Below are 26,375 nucleotides of genomic sequence, written 5' to 3'. Positions count from 1 at the left end.
TAGGCGAAACCGGTTCTTCACCGACGGGGAACTTCCAGTGGAAAAATGAAAAACGAGATACACCGCAGACGATCAGTGGAGAGAATCGGGCACTTTACCCTTTCTCTTCGGGAAGGACACGAAGGACCAGAAAGGTAAAAAGAAGAGACGAGGGAGAAGAAGAAATTGAACCCAAGTGACTAGTCTCATAGCCTAGTACCCTAAGTCAGTTAAATCGGCGCTCCTTCCCTTTTGCCCACTCGATACGGAAGGACTCTAGACTAGTAAGTAGTAAAAAATACAAATTAAGAAAGAATAACACTGCGGGGCTGCCATCAGGCATCCAGGCAGATTGAAATTCCCCTGCAGGTTCGAGTCTGGACCTGCAGGTTAACCTCCTTGAGGACTCAGCGCAAGACCTGTCATTGGACCCTCGTTCCTTGTACCCCCCTTGCGACAGGCTACTCTTTTTATTTTTATTTTTAATTATTTCTCCTAACTGCAACCGTTCCCCCTCGGAATGATAGGCATCCATCGGATGTAATTTATATGAACCACACGGACTATCGTCATCAATTATTGCCAGCAAGGGGGTTCCTTACAATATATTGGAGGTAACTAGTAAACACAAGAGAAAGAAGATGAAAAAGAAAAAGCAAAACCGGGATCGAGACCCAACCAAGAATTAGACTACGGGCTATAGACAGCGAAGGACCAGTCATTTCCTTGGGAAGGCAAGCCAGACATGGGTCATTCCGTTGATGATCTCCCCCACCATGTGCCCCCGCTGCAACCAATGTCCGCTTCCGCGCCCCGCTGGAAGGGTGCACTCCCCCATTCTAGCCCCTATCATTGGCCACTATTTTTCACCGCCAGTCTTTCGCCTGAGAAGGCGGTAAACTGCGAACAATCTGATCTGCTGGACATGGACTCGTTTTCTTTTCGCAAGGGCATGTTCGACTTTCTCGCTCAGCAGGTTTTAAACTCTGAATAGAGGGAGGGATCAGGTGATGTCATCAGCACACCTCCCCCGCTATTGATTTAGTCCAGACCGAGTGACATCTGACTAGTACAGGAGCATTCCCTGACTCCAATGCATCTCTGTCAGGATTCTATGAAGCTTGTGTTCCCAACGGTATTTAGCGCTCAGACTACTCTGTACTCGGTAACCGCCCGAAAAGTGGGAATAAACCATTTCAGCCACTCGGGAATATTCTGCAAATGCCATCAATGCGTCTCTTCTCTGCTAATCTGTAAACGATCATTGTACTCGATGCTCGTGTCCCTATCGTTTCATGTGCTCGGTACTACCCAATACAAGAAAGGCTTCCCTTACTGACCAGAACGGCGATACATTGCATACCATGTGAAGGAAATTATGCACAGAACAAAGTACCACGGACTCGACTGCTGACTGGCTGAATGTCTCCTGGAATTTATAACCTATCTGTTAATGAAACACTACCTATTCGCCTCCGATTCTCTAGCCCCTATTCTGTTCTGTTATACACGGACCACCTTATCTATCACGTCTCCTGAGTATCTCCGACTAACTAGTAGAAATCCCGTAGGATTTCCACTCTTCCCACTCTGTAGTACTGCGGTCTTGATATCGTTGATGTGCATAAACAACCCCAGTCCAGGGTGGTAAATCAAGGGTTTAGTGAAACATGCATGCAGTATTCTTTCGCAGATCATGGACTGCAGCGAGGACGTTCTCGACCGGTCAGCAACAAGATATAAGCGATTACCACACTATTGAGGAAATGAAGGGTTTTGGCGGTAGTTGATGGTCTCGGTGGGTATGTGGAGGTCATTGAAACAGCGACTTGTGTCCGTCGAGAGAAGGAGTAATGGTTGGGAAACCAAATCGCTAGCTAGGATTGTGAGCAATGAGATGGTCCACTTGCAAAGGGAAACTCTTCACTCTCCACCTCCCATCCCCCCCCAGAGGCCACAAGTTATCCATAACCTTCTTTAGGCGGCTAGACCAATGCTCTGATCCCTTGATCTCGCCCCTCGGCAGTCCCAGGAAGTCCCACACCTCTGTTCCAATCTCCATGACATCCGGGGGCTGACCCATACAGGTCTTGCATGTGACGAGAAACGATCGACTCACTTTCCAGATGGCGTCTCTTTCCTCCTCATCATAGACAGCTGCACCAAAGGGTACAAGACGTAAACGCCTCAATGACTGAGTAGATTGTTTCGAGACGATAAGATCCCAGATCCCTCTAGCAAGGTCTTCATCAGTTGCAGCATTGATTAACGTGTCTCTAAAAGAAGCAGCCCAGTCATTTTGACTGTTCAGGCAGTCTGACCAGTGATAGCAACCTAGATTTATGACCAGAGTATGGAGCTGGGGGAATTGACCTATCGCGTTGTATATGTCGCACTCACGTGGGCGGCCTCCACGACGCTTTATTGGGAGGCGAAGTTCTTGTAGATTTGGGCAACTCCCTGACAATTCAGTGACATCGTGACTGTTGAGAAGCGGATATTTGTATCGAGTGGACAACCCGGAATTCTGATAGTTAGTATCCCATGGTTCGATCGTAAGGCCTCTCAATGAGCCGCCATGTTGTATAAGAATACGATGAAGTGACTCGCTTCTTCGCAAACCACGTAACCATAAATATTTGAGCGGATTAAAAGCCTGGACTGCAGCTATCATATCTTCGTCATCTGCAGATTGGCCTGCGGTACGCACCATCCATGGAGCCATTGTCAAAAACAGTCTTTCTAGACTCGTCAAGATTGAGGCAGCTCGCATTAACAATGCTGGATCCGAGTGAATAGATATATCTAATGACCGGAGCCGTGAAAGATCAACAAAACTTGCCATTTCCAGCAGCGTTTTCTCCCAAGGTCCACAGCGAGCCGGCGACGTAAAAGAGAGTGATACCAAGCATGCTGCTAGACCGGGTTTCACAGTGGCAATATATTCTTTGCTTACCGATTTCAGCAAAGTCACAGAACGAGAACTCCTCCCGCGTATATTAAGATGCTTAAGACTCGGAGTCATGCATACGATCGGCAGAATTTCGTCGGAATGAACCCAAGGTCTCCCTGCTTCATCCATGAAATAATCCATGGCAACAGTATGCAGCCCCGACGAACAAAGGATATCAAGGTTCTCGTAAGCACGAGGACGTTGGATTCGTGGTAGAATAGGCGTATCAAGATTTACACCTTGAAAAGTCCAGATGTTTAGACGGCATTCTGGATGATATTGGCGTAAGACTTGGTGGAGTGACGGCGGGTACATGTTCTTAACCACAAAATTCAGCTCACTGAGGTGTTCTAGATGAGCAATCAGTGAGATAAGCGGCTGCCAATTCTCCTCTTGATAATGCCGGAAATCTGGAATATAAGGCCAGAGCTCTGGGTCTAGGCACTCTGTCAAGCAGGATCTTAGAAAAGTGTTCTCCGAAGCCGGGAGACCATAGTGGACAAGCTCCATGCTCTGATATATCATATTCGAGTGACGCCGTGGCTTTTCGCTGTAGTTCCAAAGACAAACAATATCTAACCTTCGAGCATGCTTCAGAAAGAGTCGCCCACGACGACCCTCCTCCAGCTCAAAGACAGCTTTTTGAAGAGTAGCACTATCTCCAAACCTAACTATGAGAGTTTCATAGAGTATAGGAGCCGTCGCATCATACCAGGCTCGGCTTGTCAGGCTAAGGGGGGCTATAATACCGAAAGGATTGGCTTTAACCTAGATCTCATTAGTAATTTACAGAATCGCAAAGGTGATCAAGGATTCACATACAAAGCGGCAGATGTGCCATTTGATCTCGATAGGAAGAATCTCCATGACGGTCCATATCGTAGAGATGGAGTAAGCTAGAAAGTGCAGAGGTGGAAGACCGCGTATGAGACAGTGTGTTCCCTGGTATATGTTGTTCGCAATGGGAAAGCAACCTCGCCGAATAAAACCTTCGAAGCTGCTCTCTAGGTATAGACTTGAAACAAAGGCTATACTAGTCAATCAACCAATCTTCGAAAGGCAGGTCTTCATTCACTGATCTTGAAATACCTTCCGCGCAAGCAAACACGCCTCTGGGTAAGTGAATTACTATCTCCCTCGGTTGTAAAAGCAGGAGTTACGCAGCATGACCTTCCTACAGTGAGTGAATTTGTATTTAGAGGGCCTAACCAAGCATAGGCAGGGATGTGCCTGCCTTGTGATCAAGACAAAGAGTGTAGTGAATGCAATTGCCTTCCCAATCTGGCACCAATGACGCTATCCCATGTCTCGCTAGGGAAGTAGCGGCCAGGAACCTTTAGATATAAATACTTCCTTTCCCCCCAAGTCCCGTTCTTCTCCTCCTTTTTGTTCTTCTTCGTTACACTCCTTCTTCGACCTACTCATCTAGACCAGGCTGCCCAACGCACCTTTTCTCCATCTTATTTTCTTCTTTCTATTTGCTTGTCTTCTCTTTGATCTTCTATCTCTATATCTTGTTCTCTCCGTTGCCTGTCCCCATATATTCTTATTTTCTTGTCTTTTCTTGTCTTTTCTTGTCTTTACCTTTTCTCCTTTGCCTGTATATACAGCCTTCCTTCTATCGAACAATCTCTCGTCTGGAGTACTGGGTAGTGTCAGGGTGGGGAAGAGCAGAGCAAACTGCAGCAAAGAAAAAACAAACCAAAAAAACAAAAACAGAAAAAAAAAAAAGAAAAAGAAAAAGAAAAGAAAAAGAAAAATCTCTCAAGAAAAAAACATTTTCCCAAAAACACATACTGACAAAAAACAAACTAACAGGGTATTCCAAACCGGATATGCCTCCATATACGGGCCCTTGGTTGGGTGGTTGGGATGGGCCTGGGTTATCAGGCGGTACACAACTGCCTGATAACAAGTCTTTTCTTATCCTCAAATTCGAGTGAGTGATGTTTTGTCTGATCTTGGTTGACAGATATACTGACATGGTGATGAAAACGGCTTGAAAACAGTTCTTTGATGTAGGATGCTCCCCTCTCGGAAACAAAGACTGACACGATATATGGACAGTGGAGGACGGTGGCATCTCGCCTTTATTAACAGGTAAGCAAGCCTCTTCGATACTTTGTCTCGAGACTCAATCCGGTCACAGTTATTGACAAAGACAAGCAGAGTGACAACGCCTTTTCTCTGCCTCGTGTTTTCTTGGGAAATAACCATTAACATCTACGATCGTTTTCAATGCCTCGAATTCCCTGCCTAGAAAGACTCGAAGGTTTCAGGTCCACCATGGGAGTTGAAAGGAGTACCTTGGAATCTGTTCGCGGAGGATGAAAGTGTTTCGACCGAGGAGACGATGGGTCAAGAGGACAATGGAGAGGGCAATCCCGGCTACTGCTGTATTTGAAGCCTACATGGTCATATGAAAATGGAAAGGGACGGATATACTCAGTGTATATATCAGAAAGTCTTGATTGGATACGTCTTACGAACTGGCCATATTCCTTGCTATGTCCAAGCTCTATTCAAGTGGCAGTGTAGGTGACATACCTATATTTCCCCGCTGAGGGAGGAGCACACCGAGGATGTACACGGCTCTGCGGAGGAAACGAGGCCCCATGCTTCAAGAATGTAAGTGGTACTATGATAGACATCTGCTGGATTATCCGTGTCATCCGCGCCCTAAGCTTGCCCTAGGCAGGAAACTCATTAGCTGCGCCTTAAGAGTTTTCCATTCGGGTTTGATCAGCTCCTCCCTCGCGCTTTTTAGATATTTTTTTTTCCGTATATAAAGGTCGTCGATACAACGAAAGCGAATATAAGCAATCCGTTACATCTGACAAAATGACCGGCTTTGGAACTCTAGCTGTGCGATCTGGCTTGCCTCGCGATTCCACTACGGGAGCCCTAGTCAAACCAGTAAATCCGCATTTGGCCCTCAATGAGGCTGTTCATACATGATACTGACATTAACAGATCTCCCTCTCTACCACCTTTTCCCAAGACCAAGTCGCGTCACCCAGAGGCACATATATCTATTCGCGCTCAGCCAACCCCAACCGCAAAAGCTTCGAGAAAACCATCGCCGATCTCGAGGCGCAAACCACGCACTGGCATTCTCATCCAGCATGGCTGCCATAGAAGCCATCATACAAGGACTAGCATCGGGCTCCCACATAGTCTACATGGCCAGTCTTTACGGCGGAACACACAGGTACCTCAAGCAAGTGGCACCATCATTTAATTGCACAGTGACATCGTCAACGACATCCAAATTGAACTGGCGAATACCCTTGATAATTGCAAAAAAAACTGTCAAGATGGTGTGGATCGAGACGCCAAGTAACCCGACTCTATGGCTGGCGGATATCCAAGCTGTTACCGATATCGCGCATAAAAGTGGCTCGTTGCTTGTGGTGGATAATACGGTCTTGTCTCCGTATATTCAGAATCCGTTGAGATATGGGGCTGATGTTGTCTGTATGAGATAGTAGCAATGAAGTAATATCGATATTGCATGAAATATATACACTAGTCGCTGATAAAGGTCATAATATTCTGCGTTACAAAGTCATATACACGAAAGAAAGAATCTACAACGAATAAAGAAATTCATGGTTCTCCCGATCAGTTAGATCCAACCATCTATACACCAATTAGTAACCTATACTTCATGCTGAAGAAAAGATAGGGACGACACTCACTCTTGATTCTCCAGTCGCACGTAGCCGGAGCTCTCCGTGATCTGAATCTTCTTAGCATTCTGTTTGCTATACCACCACCAGATGAAGGCCAAAAGAAACAAACAGACGCCCCAGCAGACAATGATCGTGATCTCGGCGGGCACGTAGCGAGGGGCATCTTTGGGGCGGAAGACTTGAGGACCTATACAGATGATGCTGTTAATTTCCGATCGGATCTAGGTCAAAATGAAACGGACATACCGATGATATTTCCTGCGCAGTAGCCGATCAAAAATAGTGCAGCGACTGTAGTCTTTTTAGTATAACCGGCGACGTTGGAGGAGACCATCGAGAGCAAGGCCACGAATGGAGTCGGGCTTGCTTGGGTCATGTAGTAACCGATCAGACGTCCGACGTTGTTTGATAGGGGGAGAGCAACAATGAGGACCATGCCCACTATGGCAGTGACTAGGCCGCCGGTGCTGCAAAGGAGTCGCTGGCCTGTGTATTGACCGGCGTAACCGTTGAGAACTAGAGCGACAACCTCAACCGCACCGCCGGGAGTACCATACAGGAGACTCTGCTGGGGAGTGTAGCCGAAGCTAGTGATCTGGCGGTAATTTAATTAGTCATTGGGTCTTAGTCTAGTACGAAAGGGGGCACTCACCAGCTGGCTGAAGAAGTTTGTGATACCGCCATTGGGAATATTGGCGATAAGTGCAAAGAAGAAGAATGCCCAAGTCATGGGGTCTAGGAGTGCTTCCTTGACCTGGTAGAGCTTGAAGTGCTTGTTTCCGATACCCTGCTGGTTTTCTCTGACGCGAGCGACGGCGAGAACACGATCTTCTTGCTTTAGCCAGCGGGCATTCAGTTGGCTATCTGGGACTATCCAGAGGAAAATAACACCAAGCGCAACGGTTAATAGACCCGTGCAAAGGAAGACAATCTTCCATGGAGCGATGGCTGACCCGTGTCTCTCTGTGCCAACCGCGATGCCGTACGCCACAAAGCCTCCCAGGATCTGTCCCCAGCCGTTGAAGCTGAACCAGATGTTGACGCGGCTGCTTTGTTCACTCTTGGTGTACCACTATGCGAGAGGGTCAGAAACTGCTGTTATATGGAGGAGCTTGAAACGCACCTGTGAGGTCAACAAAGCAAAGCCTGGTGTAACAGAGGCTTCGAAGACACCAAGGAAGAAACTAACGAGGAATTGTCAGCCTTTGTTGGTGATTGTGTCAGAGTGCGGTCCCACCGAATAGCGATGGCTCCGGAATAATTGCTGACAGCGGCGAAGCAACAAAGAATGGTTCCCCAAATGATGATGCAAGCCGCAGAGTATTTACCCAAGGGGAGGCGCTGGAGCAATCGGTTGGTGGGATATTCCCATGCCAGGTATCCTACAGTCCAAGTCGTGTCAGTTTAACTGGTAGTGTGTTTCCACGTTAGGGCCATTGTTTGACGAACCGAAATAAAACAAACTGCCTAGCCATTGATATTCGTCGCCTTTCAAGTTCAGGTCCGATTTAAGTCCCATGACACTGGCGTAGGATAGGGTTGTTTCTGTGCAGGGTTAAGGGTTATCAATGCCGAGGTTAGAGGCGAAGAACAACATACTGTCCAAGTAGTTCATTCCATATACAAAACACATAATCGGCATCATATGCCAGTCAATTATTCTTAAAAGTCGCTTGTTTGTTGCGGCATCGAGCTCGATCGCTTCGCCGTGGAGTTCCTGAAAGGCTTTCAATGCCTCATCCGCATCCTGGGCATGTTCTTTAAGCACTGGATCGACGTGCCCCTTGACGTCTTTCTCCACATCGACGGTGGTAGGTGGGGAAGTCTTCTCATCCGCCATTGTTTTCTAATATTTTGGTATGGGAAGGAATAAAAGAGGGGAGGAGAGAATCAAGGAGGTCGCCAGGGATGGCGATAATGCCTTACATATGTGCGCACACCTCCTCATCCGCGGGGGTCGTGGCACTAGAGAATGCAACGATTGTTATCTGAGCTGGCCGATTAGACTTCATCGGCACAACCGCCATCCACAGATAAGCCGCCGATTATCTGGGGTACGCCAAACTACTAGTCGTAGTGCGTCCACTATGACGGCAAGCTTATCGTCCATGGCCAATCCCACGCAAGCAACGGCGGCTTTGGTTCCGCGTAAATTCCGTACGTTGGAGCATAAACAATGAGGGGGAAAAGAGGAGAAGAAGAGGATAGGCGATGGGATGTTGGATCCATTGGATAAGACAGCCGAGTATCTCTATCACGAGGAGAAACAAACACTAGTTGAATCAATGAGAAGATAACCAAGTCACTGTGTCCCCTCACTTATCTGGCGGACATTTCCGCCGCCAAGGGAGCTTACCCTTCTCCAGTCTCACTGGTTTGTCGATCTGCATCTGCCAAGAGGAGGAGAGAAGTAACAAGAGATAGGGTAAACCAAATACCACCTCGTACTTTCTCCACAGCTGAGGCGAACCACTTCGGCGTTCAAATATGAAGCCGACGAGCATCGGGAGATATCTCGGACGTTATATAGAGAACCTTAAGATCGTCTTCTTTCCCCCCCGTAATCTAATTTTAATGTCTTCCTTCAGGTCACGTTCTAAGCTTATCAGCTGCATATCTCTATATCTCCTTATCATCCTGACATCCACTTACTAAAGTGACTGCAGTGGGTCCTGCTACCTTTCCCCGTCAAGGAGCTTATCGATAGCAGTACTAGTTATCGATGATTTATTAGTATGCGTCAAAACCGCTAACAAACCGAGAGACTATATGCTTATACTGTTTACACTCGATGTGTATATACCTCTACTATCGGAATCGAAAGCGTTTTATCTGTCCGCAAAGACAAAATGAAATATGTTTGGGGATTTTCCAGAAATGTCAGACCCCAATCGGTTCCCGCGGAGCCCGGAATAAACTCATCCAATAGTGAAAAAAACTTCGCTGCCTGGCATCAATCCTAATGTCTACCTACGTTGCTGTAATCTAATATGGCAATCGACTGTGACCTGTCTCAAATTATAGAACGAAAACTCAAAGCCTTGTAAGGTGATGTGTGCCAGGACGGTTACAAAATCCACGATTGAACATCCTCGTCCTCCCGCCTCTATCGACAAATAATATGGCCGCCGAGCCACTTAGTATATTGCTGGTATATTTTCTAACCCCCTTGGACAAACAGCATACATTAACCTGAGGGAACTAGGCAAGCACAACCGCATCCCTCTCACTAGATCTATTCACATATCCCTTAGATACGATCAAAACCCGCATTCAGTCTCGCGAATATTCGCAGTTCCTGAGAACCAACACAGGAACCAGCATATGGAGACACCCAGGGATATTCCGCGGCCTTTACCAAGGTATCGCGAGCGTAACCGCTGCCTCATTTCCCACAGGTTGGTGATACCCAACATTATCCTTACCCAACTCATATTCATTGAGCAAAAAATAACGGGTCAAAGCGGGCGCATTCTTCATCACATACGAGTATGCACAGTCAGGACTCCAAGTCATACATCAAAAACTTGGAACGCATGAGTCTAGCTCAGCTCGGCTCTTTTCCGATTTTTGCGCAGCCTCCGTTGCGGATCTTGCTGCTTGCGGAGTCTTTGCTCCGGCTGATGCATTAAAACACAACGCGCAGATGATCCAATCACACCATCCAGACGCATCAGCACCTGTAGCTGGGGGAAGGGTAGGTGGTGTAGCCCAGAAAGCGACACGGCTAGCTTTCAAGAAGTTTATCAACCCTAGACAGCTTTGGAGCGGATACCCGGCTCTTGTGGCGCATAGCTTGCCAGTGTCGGCGATTCAGATGCCTCTGTACGAGTCTTTTCGGTATCGAATTTTTGAATATAGATTCGGAGATCGAGAGAAGGTGCTAGAAAGACCAAGAGAGTATGGAAAGAAAGAGGCCCATTCGACAATCGGAGAGGCTGCAGCGACAGCCGCAATAAGTGCTGCGGTCTCGGGCGGTATAGCTAGTGTCTTGACAGCACCCATGGATATGGTCCGGACACGAATCATGCTCGATGCTGCAGATACAACTGCACCTCAGAAGAAAAGGATGATCAATACCGTACGGGAGATTGTACGAACAGATGGCCCGAGAGGACTATTCCGAGGGTGTGCTATCAACACGTTTATGGCCGCTGTCGGATCAGGATTATACTTTGGTCTCTACGAGAGCACCAAATGGTGGCTAGGCTCTGACTCGATGGATAATTGTGCCGTGTTAGAGTAGGGGGTGGTGGGAAATCTTGTATATAATTGTGATTGTTTGTACGATAGTGACCGACTGTACATTAGTGATACCCCACTCTAAGAAAATAGACCAATCTCCAGCTGCACCTTCAGACACTCCGGTACAAATTCTCGTCTATGTTGGAGATTGTTGTGACTTTGAAACATGACCCTTGACCCTGATTTTGAATTTGTCCATATATCGAGGCAGGTGTCTTATTCGTACGGAGAGGGTATCTGTCGTAGACACATAGTAGTAGTCATTTCGAGTGCTGAATTTATAAATCGCATCATACTTGCGACATACTGCCATAAAAGGAGTACGTATCCACCACTACTTATTGCGCACCAACACGCTTCAGGTATGCATCCCATCCCTCCTTCTGGTACTGCTTCGCCGCCTCCACGGGATCAGGAGCAGCATAAATTCCACGGCCAGCAATAATAAAGTCGGCACCGCGTCCAACAGCCGACTCAGGAGTTTGGTACTGCTGTCCCAGCTTGTCACCCTTCGAGGAGAGGTTGACACCTGTCGTGAAGACGACAAAATCTTCCTCCTCCGAAGGCGAGCTAACTTCAGACTGAACCTCGCCAAGGTGACGTGTCGAGACGAATCCCATCACAAACTTCTTATACTTCCGAGCATAGTCAACAGAAGAAGTAGTATATTGACCGGTAGCCAAAGATCCCTTGGAGGTCATCTCCGCAAGGATCAAAAGGCCCCTCTCGGAGCCGTAGGGGAAGTCCTCGGCCGAAGCAGTCTGGGCCAGAGCCTCGACGATACCCTCACCGGGCAGAATACTGCAGTTGATGATGTGGGCCCACTCAGAGATACGCAGAGTGCCGCCATGGTACTGCTTTTGGACTGTGTTTCCGATATCGATGAACTTGCGATCTTCGAAGATGAGGAAATTGTGCTTCTCTGCAAGGGCCTTCAGACCGGTGATGGTTTCTTCGCTGAAATCGGAGAGGATATCGATGTGAGTTTTGATCACGGCAATGTACGGACCGAGTCCTGTTATATAATCCACCATTAACCATTACTAGATCACATGTAAGTGGCATCCCCGGTGCGCATACGGTCAGCCAAATCCAGCAGCTCTTTGGTGGTTGTCACGTCGGCGGAAACGGTGACATTGGTTTTCTTGGCCTCGGCAACCTCGAAGAGCTTCTTTACGAGCGCATTGGGGTGCTTGCTAGCGCGTGCGCTGTAGGTCAATTGCGACTTGGAAGACATGTTGGCGATGGAGGGGTAGCGCGGGGTTCTGCAAATATTGTATAAATGAGCACTTAGTGGTTGAAACTGGCTTATTAGTAGGTTAGTACTTCGAGTTTTCAGTAATTAGACAAAATAATCAGGATGTCCAACTACTAACTCTTGATATATGGAATGAAATGTAGATACAAACTGCACGACAATTGCCGCGAAAAATTAAATTGAATCTATGGAGGGGACTGTCATGCACTAGCCACACGTTTCTCCGCCTGTGGGGTGAGCCACATGCCTCATTTTGACCAAACACATCGATGCAGTCACATGTAGATAAGATTAGGGCCTATCCTTAGGGTACCGTCCACGCGGGGATTATGCCTGGCTTTTTGCCTGCTTTTGATATCCTTTCAGGGACATAGCAATAAGCCCAACCCTATCGGCCATAATAATGTCAATTCCAGCAGCGGCTTGGGTCTAGAATATTTAATCAGCTACCGAGCAACTTCTACATCACAGTTTGAAAGCACTAAGGATCAATATAGAAGCACTTACCTTCGCATTTTCTGGTATATTGTTCTGAGATCCATAGGATCCACAGATCAATCCTGATCGTTGAACATATCTGACAAGCCTGGGGCACATTACCAGCGCCTCAGATGCAAAGACAAGGCCAGATAAATTCCACCTCTTGGCAAATCGAACAGCGGACTGTATGCTGGCAGCCCTCATCTCTCGATCCGTAACTGGAGGCTTGCCGGCATTAGTGATGAACATCACAGGGTACGTCTGTTGTTTGATGGCCAATAAAATGCAGATCTCGGGAGTAAATGAGGATAGGATAATGGTCCGTTTTTTGTTGCCGTAAGAAAAGAGTCTCTCAAGCGCTTTGTCGATGAAGGTGTTGATTTCAATAGCCACTGGTGCTACACCTGCTTCTATAGCTTCATGAAGCCTGGGGTACTCTTCATTGGGACGTTGTTAGCTTTGTCTCCCGCAAGTGGAGAACCACCAGTGGCAGCATATAACCTACTTATCTCGATATTGAAGCTGATTGACTCAGGCAGCTCTTCAAGCAGTTCTTCCAGTGTCGTGAAGGAATCTTGGATAAAGTCACCTCTGGTATTAGGTTTGAATCCCTTGCTGACAAAATCAACTGTATACTTCATTCTATCACGGATTTCCCTAGTTCCCCTCTCGTGGTCTTTAGTTAATGATCGAGATCGTGGCTTAGTCGAAGTAACCTGAGTGGATATAGGCTGTGCATTCGCTTTCCCAAGCACAGATACGGGATCCCCTCGTGGCGACTGGATATTGCTTGCGTGCATGAACTTTGATGGGTGAGAATCAGTTCAAATCAATCTCAAAGATACTGACCTGATCAAGATTTAAGTCATGAATAGGGATATCAGTCCCTGACTCGCTCAGAGAAAAGTCATGGTATATGACGGGCACGAGATCTCTTGTTAACTGTACATCTGACTAAACTTTAGTGCACATGCAAGGTACGATTCGTGAGATGTTGTATTACCAAACTATCATAGTTGTCAGCCGCACTCGCTCACATATTGGCAGATCATTCTTACCTCAACGATTGTGGCGCCTTGCTTTGATGCCAAAAGGAATGACTAAATCCCATGTTAGGTAGGCAGGATTTGATTTCAATGGTTAAGAAAATGATGCGTACCTCTATAGTATTTTCTCCTATTTGAAGATAGCTGTGGCTGGCTGTGTTTTGTCCGAGACCTGCACACGTTACTGGTCTATTGTGGAGAAGGAGGAAGTAATAATATAGAACGTACCTCTATGACCCACTAGCTGTACCCCTTCTTCAACGACAAGGGGTCTGGCCAAGGGAATGGCACGGTAGGATATTGGTTTAGAGATGACAAAAGTAAAAGTGACCTTGCCCAGAACATCAAGTGTATCTTTCTCAAGGATAGGAACGGTACGTTCTCTGATGAGGCTTTCACGATTTTCTCCGAAATGATCGCCGGGGCTTCCTATCAGAGCCGTACCACCCCCCAAAAGGTTATATTCCTTTGCCAATGTAGAGCTAGCTTGGAGAAACTTGAAAGATAGCCAGGCTCTGTCCGGATCCGTGACTGGGAAAACGAAAGGTTCGTGGGTCATATCAGTCAATGAAGGTAGCTCTACAAGCTCCCTTATGCTTCCCCTCTCTGAGATTGAAATTTCCATCAAGAAGCCAGCATTCATAGAGATTAGCTCCTTCGGAGAGCGTTCTCTCAGTTCAACAGCCTTTACCTGTTTTCCGCTTTGTAGGACACCCAAATTGATGATTAGGTAGTGACAATCAGTCCTAAATGACTGGGTGTTTCGACGAATTGGCTGTATAAGTGTGCTAGCAGGCCCACCGAGAGAATCCTCAGTACCCAATGAAGTGAGCATCCCGGCTAAAGTTAGATGGCCTCTTACTGCTGCATGCTCTTTGGCAGTCCACCCGGAATAATCATGAATGTCCTGTTTCGCTGCCGCATCCAAAAGGAGTTTAGCCACGGCGTGGTGACCCTCTACGCAGGCAATGAATAAAGGAGTCCAGCCATGCACAGTCTCTGGGATATCAAGATCTGGAAAACTTCCATGCTTAAGGAGCATGTCCACATATTCTTCCTTTCCACTGCGAGCCGCAACATAGAGAGCTGTCTCTCCATGACTAGATTCGTCATGAAACTCTCGCGGAAACTTGGCAAACAGGCGGACTATGTCATCATACTGGTATTTGATTGCTATGGCAAGAAGATCCCTCAGAATATCGATCAAGATGTATTTGCTGGATTCGTCATTTGTTTGCATCATCGGTTCGAGAGCTTTCAAAAAGGCTTTTATGACCAGGGCGTGGTTGTTGATCACTGCGTAGTGCAGTGGCGTAAAACGTTGAGAGTCCAACGACATGATGAGGCGTGCGGGATACTCTTGACCCGACTTTTGAGACAAGTCCAGTAATAATTCACAGATACCTGGCAAGCCGTAAATTGCACCGTAATGGAGCGGATGACGGCCAAAAGCATCCTTTTCCAATAAGACGTCCTTTCCGCCGAGCGCAAGTTGCTCGACGGCCAAGGAGAACAGGTTACTCTCTGACTTACCACAAGAGTCTTTACAGCTGCACTGAGAACACATCCTAGATGCAGTGTACTCTTCAAAAGCTTGTTGCCGACCAGAAATTATAATCATTTGGTTCAATATCCTGTGATCTAGCGTAATATGATATCGGGAGAATGTTTCTGAAAGCAAAAAGGCAGCAGCCCGCTTAGAACCATAGACCACTGAACTCCCTGCTAGATCATAGACAATTTCCTGGAAGCATTGGCTCGTTGTTGTATTACACGAGTACGTCTCTTCCAACATCTTGGATAATTTTGGGACATCATCATCTATCACAGCGCGATCCAAAGCTCTGATAGGGTCACTGGAAGCAGAGAGATGGCTGGAGGTGTTGTCCAGACAGGATTTGTTGCCTGATTGAATCTTCATATCAGAACGGATTTGGATGATAGCAGTCATCAGTTCGTTTAGACTTCCAGTATACTTCAACCATGATACATCCCGATCAGCCTCCAAATCGGTCCACTTCACTTTATGACCTTCATCAGTGTGCCCGGTCGAGCGGCAAAGCTTCTCGAGCTTGGCATAGATCCTCTGAACTGCTTCTTTGTTGACTCGATAATACCACTGCAACTTCTCCGAATCCTTACGGAGCTCTATCACGGCTTTGAGGATGTTCTCTAGTTCATAGCAATTTATATCCTTTGTTTTTGACAAAGTTTTTGATTTGGGTGCTAGTTGATTGTGCAACTCCTCTACCCTTTGCCTTAGGATATCATAGTTTTCGTGGTGAAAGATACCGAAGGAATTTATATTATGCTCAAGGCAGGTATAAACCTCTACAAATCGTGTTAATAATGCCTTTAAGTTAAAGAAGAGAGTAACGGACCTTTGAAATCGGGCTGATTTGTTGCAGGGTCCGCCGCTCTGATAGCCGTCTTTAATAGCTTCTTCAGTAAGGGATAAGGTACATAAAATGGTGCCCATTCAGGCACCTGGTACCGGTGGTAATTTAGACCAAACCGCATGATCACTTCATGTAAACAACGCACAACAAAATAAGAAGTAAACTTTAGGCGCTGCCTAGCCTTTTAAAACCGATTTTACACATGAAACATCGGCACTCGGTTGACAGCCGTTATTCATATGCTTTATCGGCGGGCGCGGGGCGAAGTGCTTTATAAATGAGAACTATTTACTAGTAGTAGGTAGTACACTGGTCAGCATTCATCAGCCTGATTGATTGGTGGAACCCCGCGGCAACTTCCTAGTTTGTCCAAGCTTGTCTCATGGCGCCAACACCGTGATCTCGAATGGGCATGGCAGTCGGAATCTCCACAAGTGTGGAACGACAGCCTACTACGTAGTAGCTACCTACCCTGTCTCCTGACTACTACAACTACCACTGTGGGCTGATTATGCTTTAATAACTCCGTAAATGTACTATTTGACTGATAATATTATGCTAGACATAATCTAATTGTTGGTTTACACAACACTACTACGAACATATTTGGCTCGCTATGCATTGAAGGCGAAATTGAATCACATCCAGGATTGTTATAATGCATTTTAAAATCACCCCAGCGAACTCTATTTCACAAAAGAACTTAAGCAAGGCGGTTCAATGAAAGGCGTCGTGAATGCCCTCAGCTCGCCCGAATCCTCCTCATCTTTATATCGAAGCCTCCTTCACAGATGTTGATGGTTGGAGACACTAATGGACAAGGGGGTGCTTCTCCAAAGATGTATTATCTTCTGCTGAAAGGTGAATGTGCTCGAATGCATCACAAAAGCTGTCGTTGGAACTGCAAGCACTGTTGGGGTCATGATCCACTGCGCCGAAGTTTGCATTGATACGTAAAGGGAAACAAGAGAGAATGCCAGACTTTAAAATGCTATCCTGCTTGTCCTCTTGGCTTGGCACGTGGTTTATTACGCCTAGAAGGTCGTCAAAAGCCATAGCTAGATCATCGGTCAGATCAGGGCGCTGCCGTAGACGATTCCCAAAATCCCCAAGCGTGTATTGTTTGTCATGTTTCGTCTTGAAATGGTCCGTCGCTGCCAAAATACGAACCGTCTCAAGATCAGCATACAATGCTGCTATCTGAAGAAGATGGGGTCCCTTGAGGCGCGGGCAAGTAGAGTATTCATGCCACCGATCAAGGATCAGTCGCAATACGTTATGGCTGTTATAGGTGATCGCAGTAGTCAAGGGAGTTGATCCGTCGGCAGAGATGGCATTGATATCTGCTCCATATTCCAGTAACAACATAGCAAAACTAGCGTTATCGGTCCTAGCTGCGTGAATCAGTGAGGTTCTTCCATCTGTTCCACTAGCATCTACATCCGCTCCAAAGTCAAGAAGACTTTTCAATAGTAAGACATCGGTAGCATTGCGGGCTGCGCAATTCAAGGGACTACCCTTTTTCTCCCCATCAGGATAGGGAAAGTCGGTCTGCGCTCCAGCTTCCAACAGTAAACGGACGGCAACAGTGTGGCCTTGAGATGCTGCATTCGACAATGGACCGGACAATTGGACATCCATAATATTTGGATCCGCACTATGACCTAGCATTGTAACAATGGCGCGGTGGTCTCCTCGTGCGGCTGCCCAAGCCAACGGCGTGCGTCCCATTGCATCTGTTGCGTTGACATCGTCCGGATTTTGAAATATCTCGTCTTCCAGGCTCGAGAAAGAGAGACCCAGAATTATTTTGTGTGTCTTGGTGAATCCTGCTTCATCTAAGAAATCTTCTAGATAACCGTTCTTTGTTATTGCGCGAAGAGCTTCAACTGCAGCATCGGGAAGTCCACCTTCAAGAAGGAAATGGCAAGCCTTGTTCCTTGGACTATTGTCGCTAGCAGCAATGGGCCTGTAATCAGCATCCGCACCTGCCTGTATCAAGAATTTGCATGCTTCGTATTGTTTCCCATACAGAGCCCATCGGAGGACTGAGTAGCCTCGTGTGGCACTTACATCACGAGGAGAAGCCAAGCCATTTTCGAAAAGATACTTCAGTCCTTCGATGTCACCATTCAAGGCATAGCTGACACACTGTGCCGTATCTGGCACCCTCCTCAGCGTATCAAGTTGTAATAGAGTTCCTATATTGGGCTGGTATCCCACTTGCAATCGTACTATTGAAGACGACAGGAGTCCCAAAGGAAACCAATATTCTAGACTAACCTGACTTGCGCGCGACTTTTCGCACGCCTGAAAGCTGCATTTGGGGCTAAGAAATGGCAGCCCAGAGTATCCAACGAAAAGACGCCCAAGAACACGGTTTAGGAGCGCAGGGCTGGTTGATTTCCGCTGTAAATGACAAGCGCATGGGCAACCTGGCCGACAAGTAACAACAAATGGTGTGACACGAACACCCATCCCCTCCGAACGTGTCGTATTTGGGTAGGTCTCTTTTTTGGTGGGCTGATGTCGTCGCCTACGAGCAGGAGGCACGTTGTACAACGATCCCACCTGCTTGAACTGGCTAGCCTGGACTTGACTGGCTTGGACCTGCAACATCTCCTCGACTCTAGCTATGCGCTCATTAACGGCAGAAATTCCATCCAAAAAGTTCTCTTTGAGCAGTGTCTGCTCTTGCGACGACTGTAATGTTACTGCGGAGATAGCCTCCACATCAAGACGGATCTTCGTCATGTCTTGTCTATAGCCAGTTAGCCGCAAAGCACACTGTCCCGGCTTCATCTGCTATCTGTAAAACCAACGCTGCATCACATACGAGTTAGAAGCACCAAGCATTATGTTTAGATTTGCCTTGATCGTCCTGATATCTTCCTGGAGCATTTGTAGCCTGCCTTGTTCTTTTCGCCATGCGTGTGCTTTGAATATGGGGCTCCGAGAAGCACGGCAAGCATCGGTCAGTTGAACGACTATGTCTTTGATCTCATGCAATTTTACATCTGCGCGGTTCAAAAGATGCGAGAGGGCCGACAAGTTGTTTTCAGGAAGACAAGCTCGGTCCTCGATAGTTAGGGAGACTTGGAAGAGGACGAAGTTAAGGTCAGCAACCTCATTGTTCACCGCATGAAGCCGACCTGGTAAGCTTTGGCAAAGCGACCTCAGGTCCGAGAGGGCGGAACATGTTTGAGCAGCGAGGGTCGCGATCGCAATAACACCTGTGCCTATCGAGAGCGGGTCCATCGTACTAGAAGACCTGATAAAGCTTCGCTTTCGGGTGCCAAAGTAGCAAAGAGAACATATAAACGGAGCCAAGCAGAAGATTGATGATTCCTGGGTAGTTGTATTCGAGAACCGACCGCTCTTATCTATCTAGGGGCATTGTCGGGGGGGAGGAGGCTTGGACCTCACGCGGTCACATTTATATGGATTAGCCGCCGACAAATGCAGGATCACCCTGCTTTCCTAGTTCTCTATTGGTCCTTGATTGTTGTAGTGCACATGGGCCCCGTCACGGCCCGGAAGTTAGCGGGTCAACATTTATATCACGTTTTTGCGGAGGAAATACATGTACTGAGTGAGCAGTGTGGCTGCATGAGAGCCTCTTGATAGCTCATTCTTTATTCCTATGTGCAAGGATTCTCGCTGCCACTTCCTCGAGTCGCCTTGCCAACGACTAAGTGATCTGCTTAATTGTGAACAGAGCTCCGGCTCAAGGGATATTAAATGCTTTCCTTCCAAGCTTACTATACGGTCGGTTTAGTATTACCGATTAAAGGAAACCTATTTGAGACTGATAGCCTTGCGTCACATACTTTGGATTCTCGCATGTCGCTTTGTTGTGCAGTAGTATTCTAGTTTAGGCTGTATTTGCAACTTTAGAACACGTCGCTCGCATTTACTATACTTACCTAGTAGCACACGACTACCTAAATTATTGTATGGGTTACTCCATCCGTTTAGAGCCCTCACATAATTCCACTGAAGCAACGCGGCGCCAAGCTTCCTATACACTCCCCAGATGTATAAGAATGCTAGTCCTTACTAATGCACACTGGCCTCTATAGCATATAGAATATTATACATTGAGATATGATACCTATGAAGCCGCTAACCTGAGCTTTTAGTTGCAAAGTTCACCGAGTAAAGACATCAAATCCCGGCTTCGCCACAAACCAGCTGTTTTCCAGAAATGGGATATTAGAACGAGATAAGATCCTTTCCAACACCAAATACACTCAGGCCCCACAAAGCTCCCTGCACAAGCCAGAAAAATCCTCCAAGGAACCTTCCCTTACCCTGTGGCTTGCCCGAGTACACGTATCCGTACAAGAAGAGCGAGCGAGCCACGAACCAGACGGCGCCAAGAGCGGTAGCCAGCTGGGGGTATTTCAGACCTGCAACCAGAGTATAGAGTATGGTCTGGGGAGCATTTTCGAGGAAGTTGGCGTGCGCGCGCTGAGCGCAGTTGAATTGTTCGGCTTTAGCCTATCGGCGCATACTCTGTTAGCTCTTATCGAGGTTGCTTATGTCTGTGCGATAATTCATTCTGAAAGTCGTGGTAAGTGGGACAGTGAGGGGAGACTGGAGGTATTACATTCGACTTGCACTGTTCGACAGTCGCATAGGTGTGAGGGTAGGGAACTTTGGCTTCCTTGCGGAAACCCGACACAACTAATCCATGGATAAAGCTGAGCACAGGGATAGCTCCAAGCGCGACGCCAATAACGGCACTGGAAGCTCATAATTAGTCAAAGATGGTCTTGTTGCCTTCTGGATGGGGAATAAACTTACCCGTAGTTGTCGGGAACGGTTATCGCGACCATTGTGGAGGGTAAATTAAATATTAATCAAGAGTAGACTGTTGATTGATCTTTTGGTTGTTTTCTCGAGGTGCCGTGGGATCTAGAAGCATAAATAGTGCTGGGTTCTTTGACGTCAGGAACTCGGCAAAGTTGATTTCCATTCGGAGTGCCGACGAACCGACATCCGTATTCACATTGCCCACTAATCATTTCTAATCATTTGGGGCCGTTCTTTCTCGTAGGCTCTACAACACGAGTGATGTATAACATTGAACTTTAGTGCCTCTCGGTTGCAGATTGACAACCAATCAAAGTACAACGCCAGGGGAGGCATCCATATGAGATACGTGTACTTTCTCCGTCTCACTCTACCGAGGGACTCTGAGAACAATTTGATAAGGATAGTAACTACTGTGCCTGATTTGAATAACGGTGGCCGACTGAACATCTCACATCTATCATTGTTATATGTACTATAAGATAAGATCATCCCTGGGTCATCTTGCTAACGCTGCCATACTTCGCCTGCCAAGCAAAGAAATACAGCAGTGCCCCCAAAGGCTGTCCAACCACGCAAAAGCTAACCCAGAATATTGAATTTCCAATTACTTTCCCCGAAGGATCTTTCATCTTTTCTAATGGGGCGGTGATGGCGATCAGTGGCAGCTGAAATAACATTCCTACGAGGGCGACGCCTTGTTATCGGTTAGCTTGGAACAAACATTCGCAGGGCATCTCAGTACCTATCATATTATGGGTAGGAATCCCCACAAGCAGTTCGTGCAGAAGAGCGGAAACTAGAAAGACAACAGTGCTTGCCGTCAAAGGACTATATCCCCGCCCAATTAGAGGCGAATACACATGCCTCTTCATGAAGAGATAGACAGGCCTGTTCCAAGATCTCCAGTACATACCAAGACTGGAGCTGTTCCACCAGTCGAGATAGAACTCTCGGTCTCCAAACCGCAGCACTTCAGCGAGGGCATTCAAGAATGACTGGAAAAGAGCGAAAAAACCAGCAAGCCAAATGATGAGGGAGATGGTAGATAGCTTCATCACTCGTTCAAAGATGGAAGTAATGTCCATGACAGCGATTTTGTCAATAGAATTTCGCAGGACAGGAGCAGCGTACTGGGCGGAGAGAAGCCATATGAATATAGACAAGCTTGTAAATTCGAACATGCGCTTGCCCACAAACGACCATCGGATTTCGGGTGACCTGGGATAAACTGGCTGATAAACCAGCGTGGGTGCCAACCAAAAGTACACCAAGTTCCCAAGCGTAATATTCCGTGGATAAGGGCATGAAGAGTAAATCTCGGGAAGGGCGGACTCCGCAGATGGATTAAGCATCGCTTCGCGGAGATCACGATTGGTGAATGCATAGGACCAATTCTTGAGCGCTACAATAATCGCATGAACTTCGCAGAGCGTCCCGATCCCTGGGTGATGGATGTAATAATAAACGACATAGCTTGTCACCGCGAGATTCAGCAAGGTATTGAGGATATGAAAAGATAAGGCGAACCGCCAAATCGTCCGGAATTCACGTTGTTCACGCTCGCCATCCTCAGCTGATTTGTCTTTCTTCTTTCGGCCAACAGTTTCTTTGACTCGCCCTGCTACAGCCAACTCAAGAACGTATGCAATAAATAGCTGACAAGGGACAATGACAAAGAGCATTGAACCAAGGATGACATCTTGTTTCCGGTAGTCATGGCATCTAATGCAGATGAGGACGCCATACTATGCGATAAAACGTTCAGCTCTGTTTACCCCAGGTACTTAGTTCTACGATAACACTTACTTTCATAGAATTTTCAATAATCAATCGGAGATTCATCGCCACTAATCCCGGGGGAAAAATCAGCTTCATAGATCACCATGTTGCCCAAAAGGAAAACATCGTACCCAGGACGATCACCATCAGATTTCGGAACCCGAGGAAACTAGTCGGAACATTGGATTCTCGGCTTAGGCTCGAGTGTTGCGACTTCGAGTGGTAGGCTGCCACATGCCGATACTTGCTCCTCCTTTTCCCTTTGGGCACTCCGCTGGCCTCTCCCGAAGGAGGTGAAGTTCTGGTGTGAGAAGAACCGTTCATGACTTCAGAGGATGAGGACGAAACCGCGCCGCGGGTATTTACATCGCTGCTTGACGCAGATGCCTTCTCTGTAACATCCATCTTCATATAATCTCGGAGAAACCCGGCAGTAATCCACAATGAGCACACAACGACCTAAAGCAAAAAATAAAAATAAAAACCACGAAAGGCTTGGTCAAGCCGCGTGGAAGCGACGGGATTGAATGTGAGGTCAATTGCGGGGATAGCTTAGAATACAGGATATCAATCCCAGCGACCGGACCAGAGAAGAGTTGATCATGACAGGGCAATTGAGGGTATTTATAGCATGGAAACAATGAGACAAGCCAGGAGCAGCACAGCGGGGCTGGCAAGGACGCATTGCAACGGTGGTTGAAGCAAAGGCCTCTTGAGGCGACCGGGATTGAGAGAGCCGTTTGGTGCTAATCATTACTTGCTCTGCCGCTTAGTGTCCCGCGGCCAATGATCATCACCGCCGCGCGCTCGGCCCAAAGTCAAGTTGCTTTTGCTCCCATTCAAATCATCAACCACATTCACGACAAGAATCCATCCACTCTACCAGCCGCATGCACGCTATGGAAAGACCGTTCTAGCTGAAATCCCTGTCACCTCATTTGAGGGGCTGTTGTTTGTCATTCGCTCCGCTCCACTTATCTTTTACTCGGTCAATGGTCGCAAACTTCCGTGAGCTTCTTTTCCTTTACAACCGAGAATAGCTTGCTTGTGATGGCATTTTACGACGACTCTGGGGCCGACTCCCAGCCATTTGGAAGACCTCAAAAACCCTATGAGGGTGGAATTGTGGGACCACGGCGACCACGTACGTTTATTTCATTGATTTGAATTTCGTTTTCTCCTTAATATACCAGTTTCTTTTCTTTTTCCCGTTCTTTCTGTTGCTCCGTCATTCAACCACTGTGGAAAGCTAATAGCCTCCAATTCAACAGGGCTTGTCACTGATTATGGATCGTCACTCGTACAATGGATGCGCACACGGCGTCCAAGATATAAGGGCGGCCACCGAATGGAGACAGAGAGGCCAAGCGCAAGCTACATAGTTGATGTAAACAGCAACACCCTGCCTTAAAAGACGTCGACTAACTCACTTTCCCTATTGCAGATGCTGCCTCCATTAGCACGAATCCATTCCCCTGTGGATACCATCCCCGTACGACACCTACACCAATCCATTGGAAAGTCAAAGAAGCCGATCACAGTCGTGAGATGGACCCCGGAAGGGAGGCGTTTATTGACGGGTGGGCACACTGGAGAATTTATGCTATGGAATGGAACAGCATTTAACTTCGAGACTGTGATGGACGTATGATTTTACCTCCCTTTTTCCTCATCCTTTCAGTTCCCGATTGCCTGGATCTCTTCTGACCACGGAGATAGGCACATTACGACCAACTGCAAGCTGGAGTTACTTCGTTGGCATGGTCCCACAGCCATGACTGGTTAATTTCGGGCGGACAAAAAGGTGATATAAAATATTGGCGGCCTAATTTCAACAATGTCGAGACCATTGATGACGCGCATCATGATGCGGTTCGAGATCTTGCGTGGTCTCCCAGCGATACGAAATTTCTCTCCGCTTCTGACGATACGACTCTGAAGATCTTTGATTTCACCTCAAGAACCGCCGACACCGTCCTTACCGGTCATAACTGGGACGTCAAATCATGCGATTGGCACCCTACGAAAGGACTTCTCGTCTCTGGTTCGAAAGACCACCAAGTCAAATTCTGGGATCCCCGCACAGCAAGATGCTTGACAACACTCCATAGCCACAAGAACACAGTAACCGCAACGAGGTTTTCGCGTGTGAATCAAAATCTTCTCGCAACATCATCTCGTGACCAGACAGCCAGGGTTTTCGATCTACGTATGATGCGGGACATTTGTATTCTTCGTGGACATGAGAAGCCTGTTTCTTCTCTAACATGGCACCCCATCCACAGCTCACTCATCTCGACGGGGAGCGAAGACGGTTCGCTGTATCATTACCTTCTTGACGAGCCGAACGTGCCCTCTGGACAGATTCCGACAATAGCACCTTACGACAGTCCGGATCCTGCGAACACACCTGCGCAAGTAATCTACCCTGCCCACCGGGTCCAGTATGCACATAGCGCTACTATTTGGTCACTGGATTGGCATCCACTAGGCCATATACTTGCGTCCGGCTCGAAAGACAACTTCACTCGGTTTTGGTCTCGAGCAAGACCGGGAGAGACTAGCTACATGAAAGATAGATTCCATATCGGAGAGGAGGCCGCCGAGGCCCAGGGAACCTGGAGTAGGGGTTTCGGAAGGCGACAAATGCGCGAGGAAGAAGAACAAGAATTACAGGATGAAGCCGAGAGCCTCGTTGATCAGAGGAAGCCGACCGGGTCTGTTCTTCCTGGAATACAGATCGCACCTCCTGGCGGAACGCCTCACAACGACGGGCTAGGCTCGCAACTACTACCAGGTATTGGCGCTCCCCAGCCGCCACCAGCACCATCAGCCGGTATACCTTCATCTATGCCTCAAATGGATCCCAACCGCCTAGCCGCTTTGTTGTCTACCCAAGGGGCCCCTCAACCCAATAGTATTCCTCCAAACACGGGATTTCCCGGGTTCCCCATGCTTCCTGCTCTCTCAGGAACGCCACCCGCCAATGTTGACCTTGCAGAGCTTCAAAAGCAGCTCATGTCACAGGGCATTCCACTACCGCAGAATTTCGCTCCCCAACACTTTTCCCCCTTACCGGGTACCGGAGGCCTCCCTGGTTTGCAGGGTAGCAATACACCCGACAATCCTTATGGAAGATGACATGCATGTTTTGAGTTGGCCTAGGGACGATTGGCGCAATGGCAGATAGCTTGTTTGGGTTTTCTGATAGCATCGGCATATGTTTGAAGAGTATCACATAATTCCTCCGACTGTACTATAAATCGGTGTTTGAAAGGACTTTTCGATTCTTTCGATAGAAAGTAAAAATCGCATGCACAGTGCATCGCGTTCTCCGTTTATAATGCCAGTATTTGAGGCATGTTTCAAATCTCAATCCCATGAAGGGCGCACTGTGTCAAAGCGTACGGATTATAGTCCACCTTGCATTGGAAAGCTCGATAAGATGAGGACCAGCATGTTGATGCCACCCCATATCATGGGAATCCACGTCGACATCCTAAAATTACCGGCCTCATAAACGGAGCCCAGACTGATTCCCGAATTAGCTTCATAGTTCGGTTATAACTCTTGGTGCTCCATATATACTTACACTAAACCAATAATACTCCCAGCTAGAAGCGCCTCTAATCCTGCTATAATACCGTACACTAGTGGAATAGCAATACATATCCGCCAACTTCGGCCTTGCATCGCCAGGGCCCAAGCGGCCACCGACAA

The 26,375-nt window shown here is 47.4% G+C and overlaps 9 protein-coding genes across 9 annotated transcripts; 2 read left to right on the top strand and 7 right to left on the bottom strand.

The window, feature by feature from the left end:
* Positions 1 to 6,522: 6,522 nt before the first annotated feature.
* AO090011000870 (allantoate permease family MFS transporter) lies at positions 6,523 to 8,467 on the bottom strand (the record flags this gene model as incomplete). Its single annotated transcript, XM_001826390.3, has 8 exons — positions 6,523 to 6,574; positions 6,634 to 6,814; positions 6,874 to 7,222; positions 7,280 to 7,699; positions 7,751 to 7,811; positions 7,865 to 8,009; positions 8,077 to 8,172; positions 8,227 to 8,467. The coding sequence occupies 8 exons, from the start codon at positions 8,465 to 8,467 to the stop codon at positions 6,523 to 6,525; spliced, it is 1,545 nt and encodes a 514-aa protein (XP_001826442.1).
* Positions 8,468 to 9,748: 1,281 nt separating this feature from the next.
* AO090011000869 (uncharacterized protein) lies at positions 9,749 to 10,873 on the top strand (the record flags this gene model as incomplete). The annotated part of the gene is made up of 3 exons (XM_001826389.3): positions 9,749 to 9,778; positions 9,833 to 10,025; positions 10,092 to 10,873. 3 exons carry the CDS (start codon positions 9,749 to 9,751, stop codon positions 10,871 to 10,873), a joined length of 1,005 nt encoding a protein of 334 aa, XP_001826441.1.
* A 337-nt stretch (positions 10,874 to 11,210) lies between these two features.
* On the bottom strand, positions 11,211 to 12,109 carry pyrG (orotidine-5'-phosphate decarboxylase pyrG; the record flags this gene model as incomplete). Its single annotated transcript, XM_001826388.3, has 2 exons — positions 11,211 to 11,887; positions 11,953 to 12,109. The coding sequence occupies 2 exons, from the start codon at positions 12,107 to 12,109 to the stop codon at positions 11,211 to 11,213; spliced, it is 834 nt and encodes a 277-aa protein (XP_001826440.1).
* Positions 12,110 to 12,457: 348 nt separating this feature from the next.
* Positions 12,458 to 12,859, bottom strand: AO090011000867 (uncharacterized protein; the record flags this gene model as incomplete). The annotated part of the gene is made up of 2 exons (XM_023233143.1): positions 12,458 to 12,559; positions 12,638 to 12,859. 2 exons carry the CDS (start codon positions 12,857 to 12,859, stop codon positions 12,458 to 12,460), a joined length of 324 nt encoding a protein of 107 aa, XP_023093677.1.
* Positions 12,860 to 13,490: 631 nt separating this feature from the next.
* AO090011000866 (uncharacterized protein) lies at positions 13,491 to 16,176 on the bottom strand (the record flags this gene model as incomplete). The annotated part of the gene is made up of 4 exons (XM_023233142.1): positions 13,491 to 13,497; positions 13,669 to 13,828; positions 13,885 to 15,987; positions 16,038 to 16,176. 4 exons carry the CDS (start codon positions 16,174 to 16,176, stop codon positions 13,491 to 13,493), a joined length of 2,409 nt encoding a protein of 802 aa, XP_023093676.1.
* Positions 16,177 to 16,865: 689 nt separating this feature from the next.
* AO090011000865 (ankyrin repeat domain-containing protein) lies at positions 16,866 to 18,809 on the bottom strand (the record flags this gene model as incomplete). The annotated part of the gene is made up of 1 exon (XM_023233141.1): positions 16,866 to 18,809. One exon carries the CDS (start codon positions 18,807 to 18,809, stop codon positions 16,866 to 16,868), a length of 1,944 nt encoding a protein of 647 aa, XP_023093675.1.
* Positions 18,810 to 18,860: 51 nt separating this feature from the next.
* On the bottom strand, positions 18,861 to 19,313 carry AO090011000864 (uncharacterized protein; the record flags this gene model as incomplete). The annotated part of the gene is made up of 1 exon (XM_001826385.3): positions 18,861 to 19,313. The coding sequence occupies one exon, from the start codon at positions 19,311 to 19,313 to the stop codon at positions 18,861 to 18,863; it is 453 nt and encodes a 150-aa protein (XP_001826437.3).
* A 957-nt stretch (positions 19,314 to 20,270) lies between these two features.
* Positions 20,271 to 22,718, bottom strand: AO090011000863 (putative diacylglycerol O-acyltransferase (DgaT); the record flags this gene model as incomplete). The annotated part of the gene is made up of 7 exons (XM_023233140.1): positions 20,271 to 20,558; positions 20,668 to 20,803; positions 20,933 to 21,077; positions 21,125 to 21,330; positions 21,396 to 21,570; positions 21,598 to 22,621; positions 22,683 to 22,718. 7 exons carry the CDS (start codon positions 22,716 to 22,718, stop codon positions 20,271 to 20,273), a joined length of 2,010 nt encoding a protein of 669 aa, XP_023093674.1.
* A 987-nt stretch (positions 22,719 to 23,705) lies between these two features.
* On the top strand, positions 23,706 to 25,796 carry AO090011000862 (WD40 repeat domain-containing protein; the record flags this gene model as incomplete). Its single annotated transcript, XM_023233139.1, has 4 exons — positions 23,706 to 23,799; positions 23,927 to 24,042; positions 24,100 to 24,300; positions 24,375 to 25,796. The coding sequence occupies 4 exons, from the start codon at positions 23,706 to 23,708 to the stop codon at positions 25,794 to 25,796; spliced, it is 1,833 nt and encodes a 610-aa protein (XP_023093673.1).
* Between the last annotated feature and the right edge of the window lie 579 nt (positions 25,797 to 26,375).

This window comes from Aspergillus oryzae, chromosome 7 (genome assembly GCF_000184455.2).
Source record: "Aspergillus oryzae RIB40 DNA, chromosome 7".
Taxonomy (NCBI): Eukaryota; Fungi; Ascomycota; class Eurotiomycetes; order Eurotiales; family Aspergillaceae; genus Aspergillus; species Aspergillus oryzae.
This window is presented reverse-complemented; position numbering and strand designations above follow the sequence as displayed.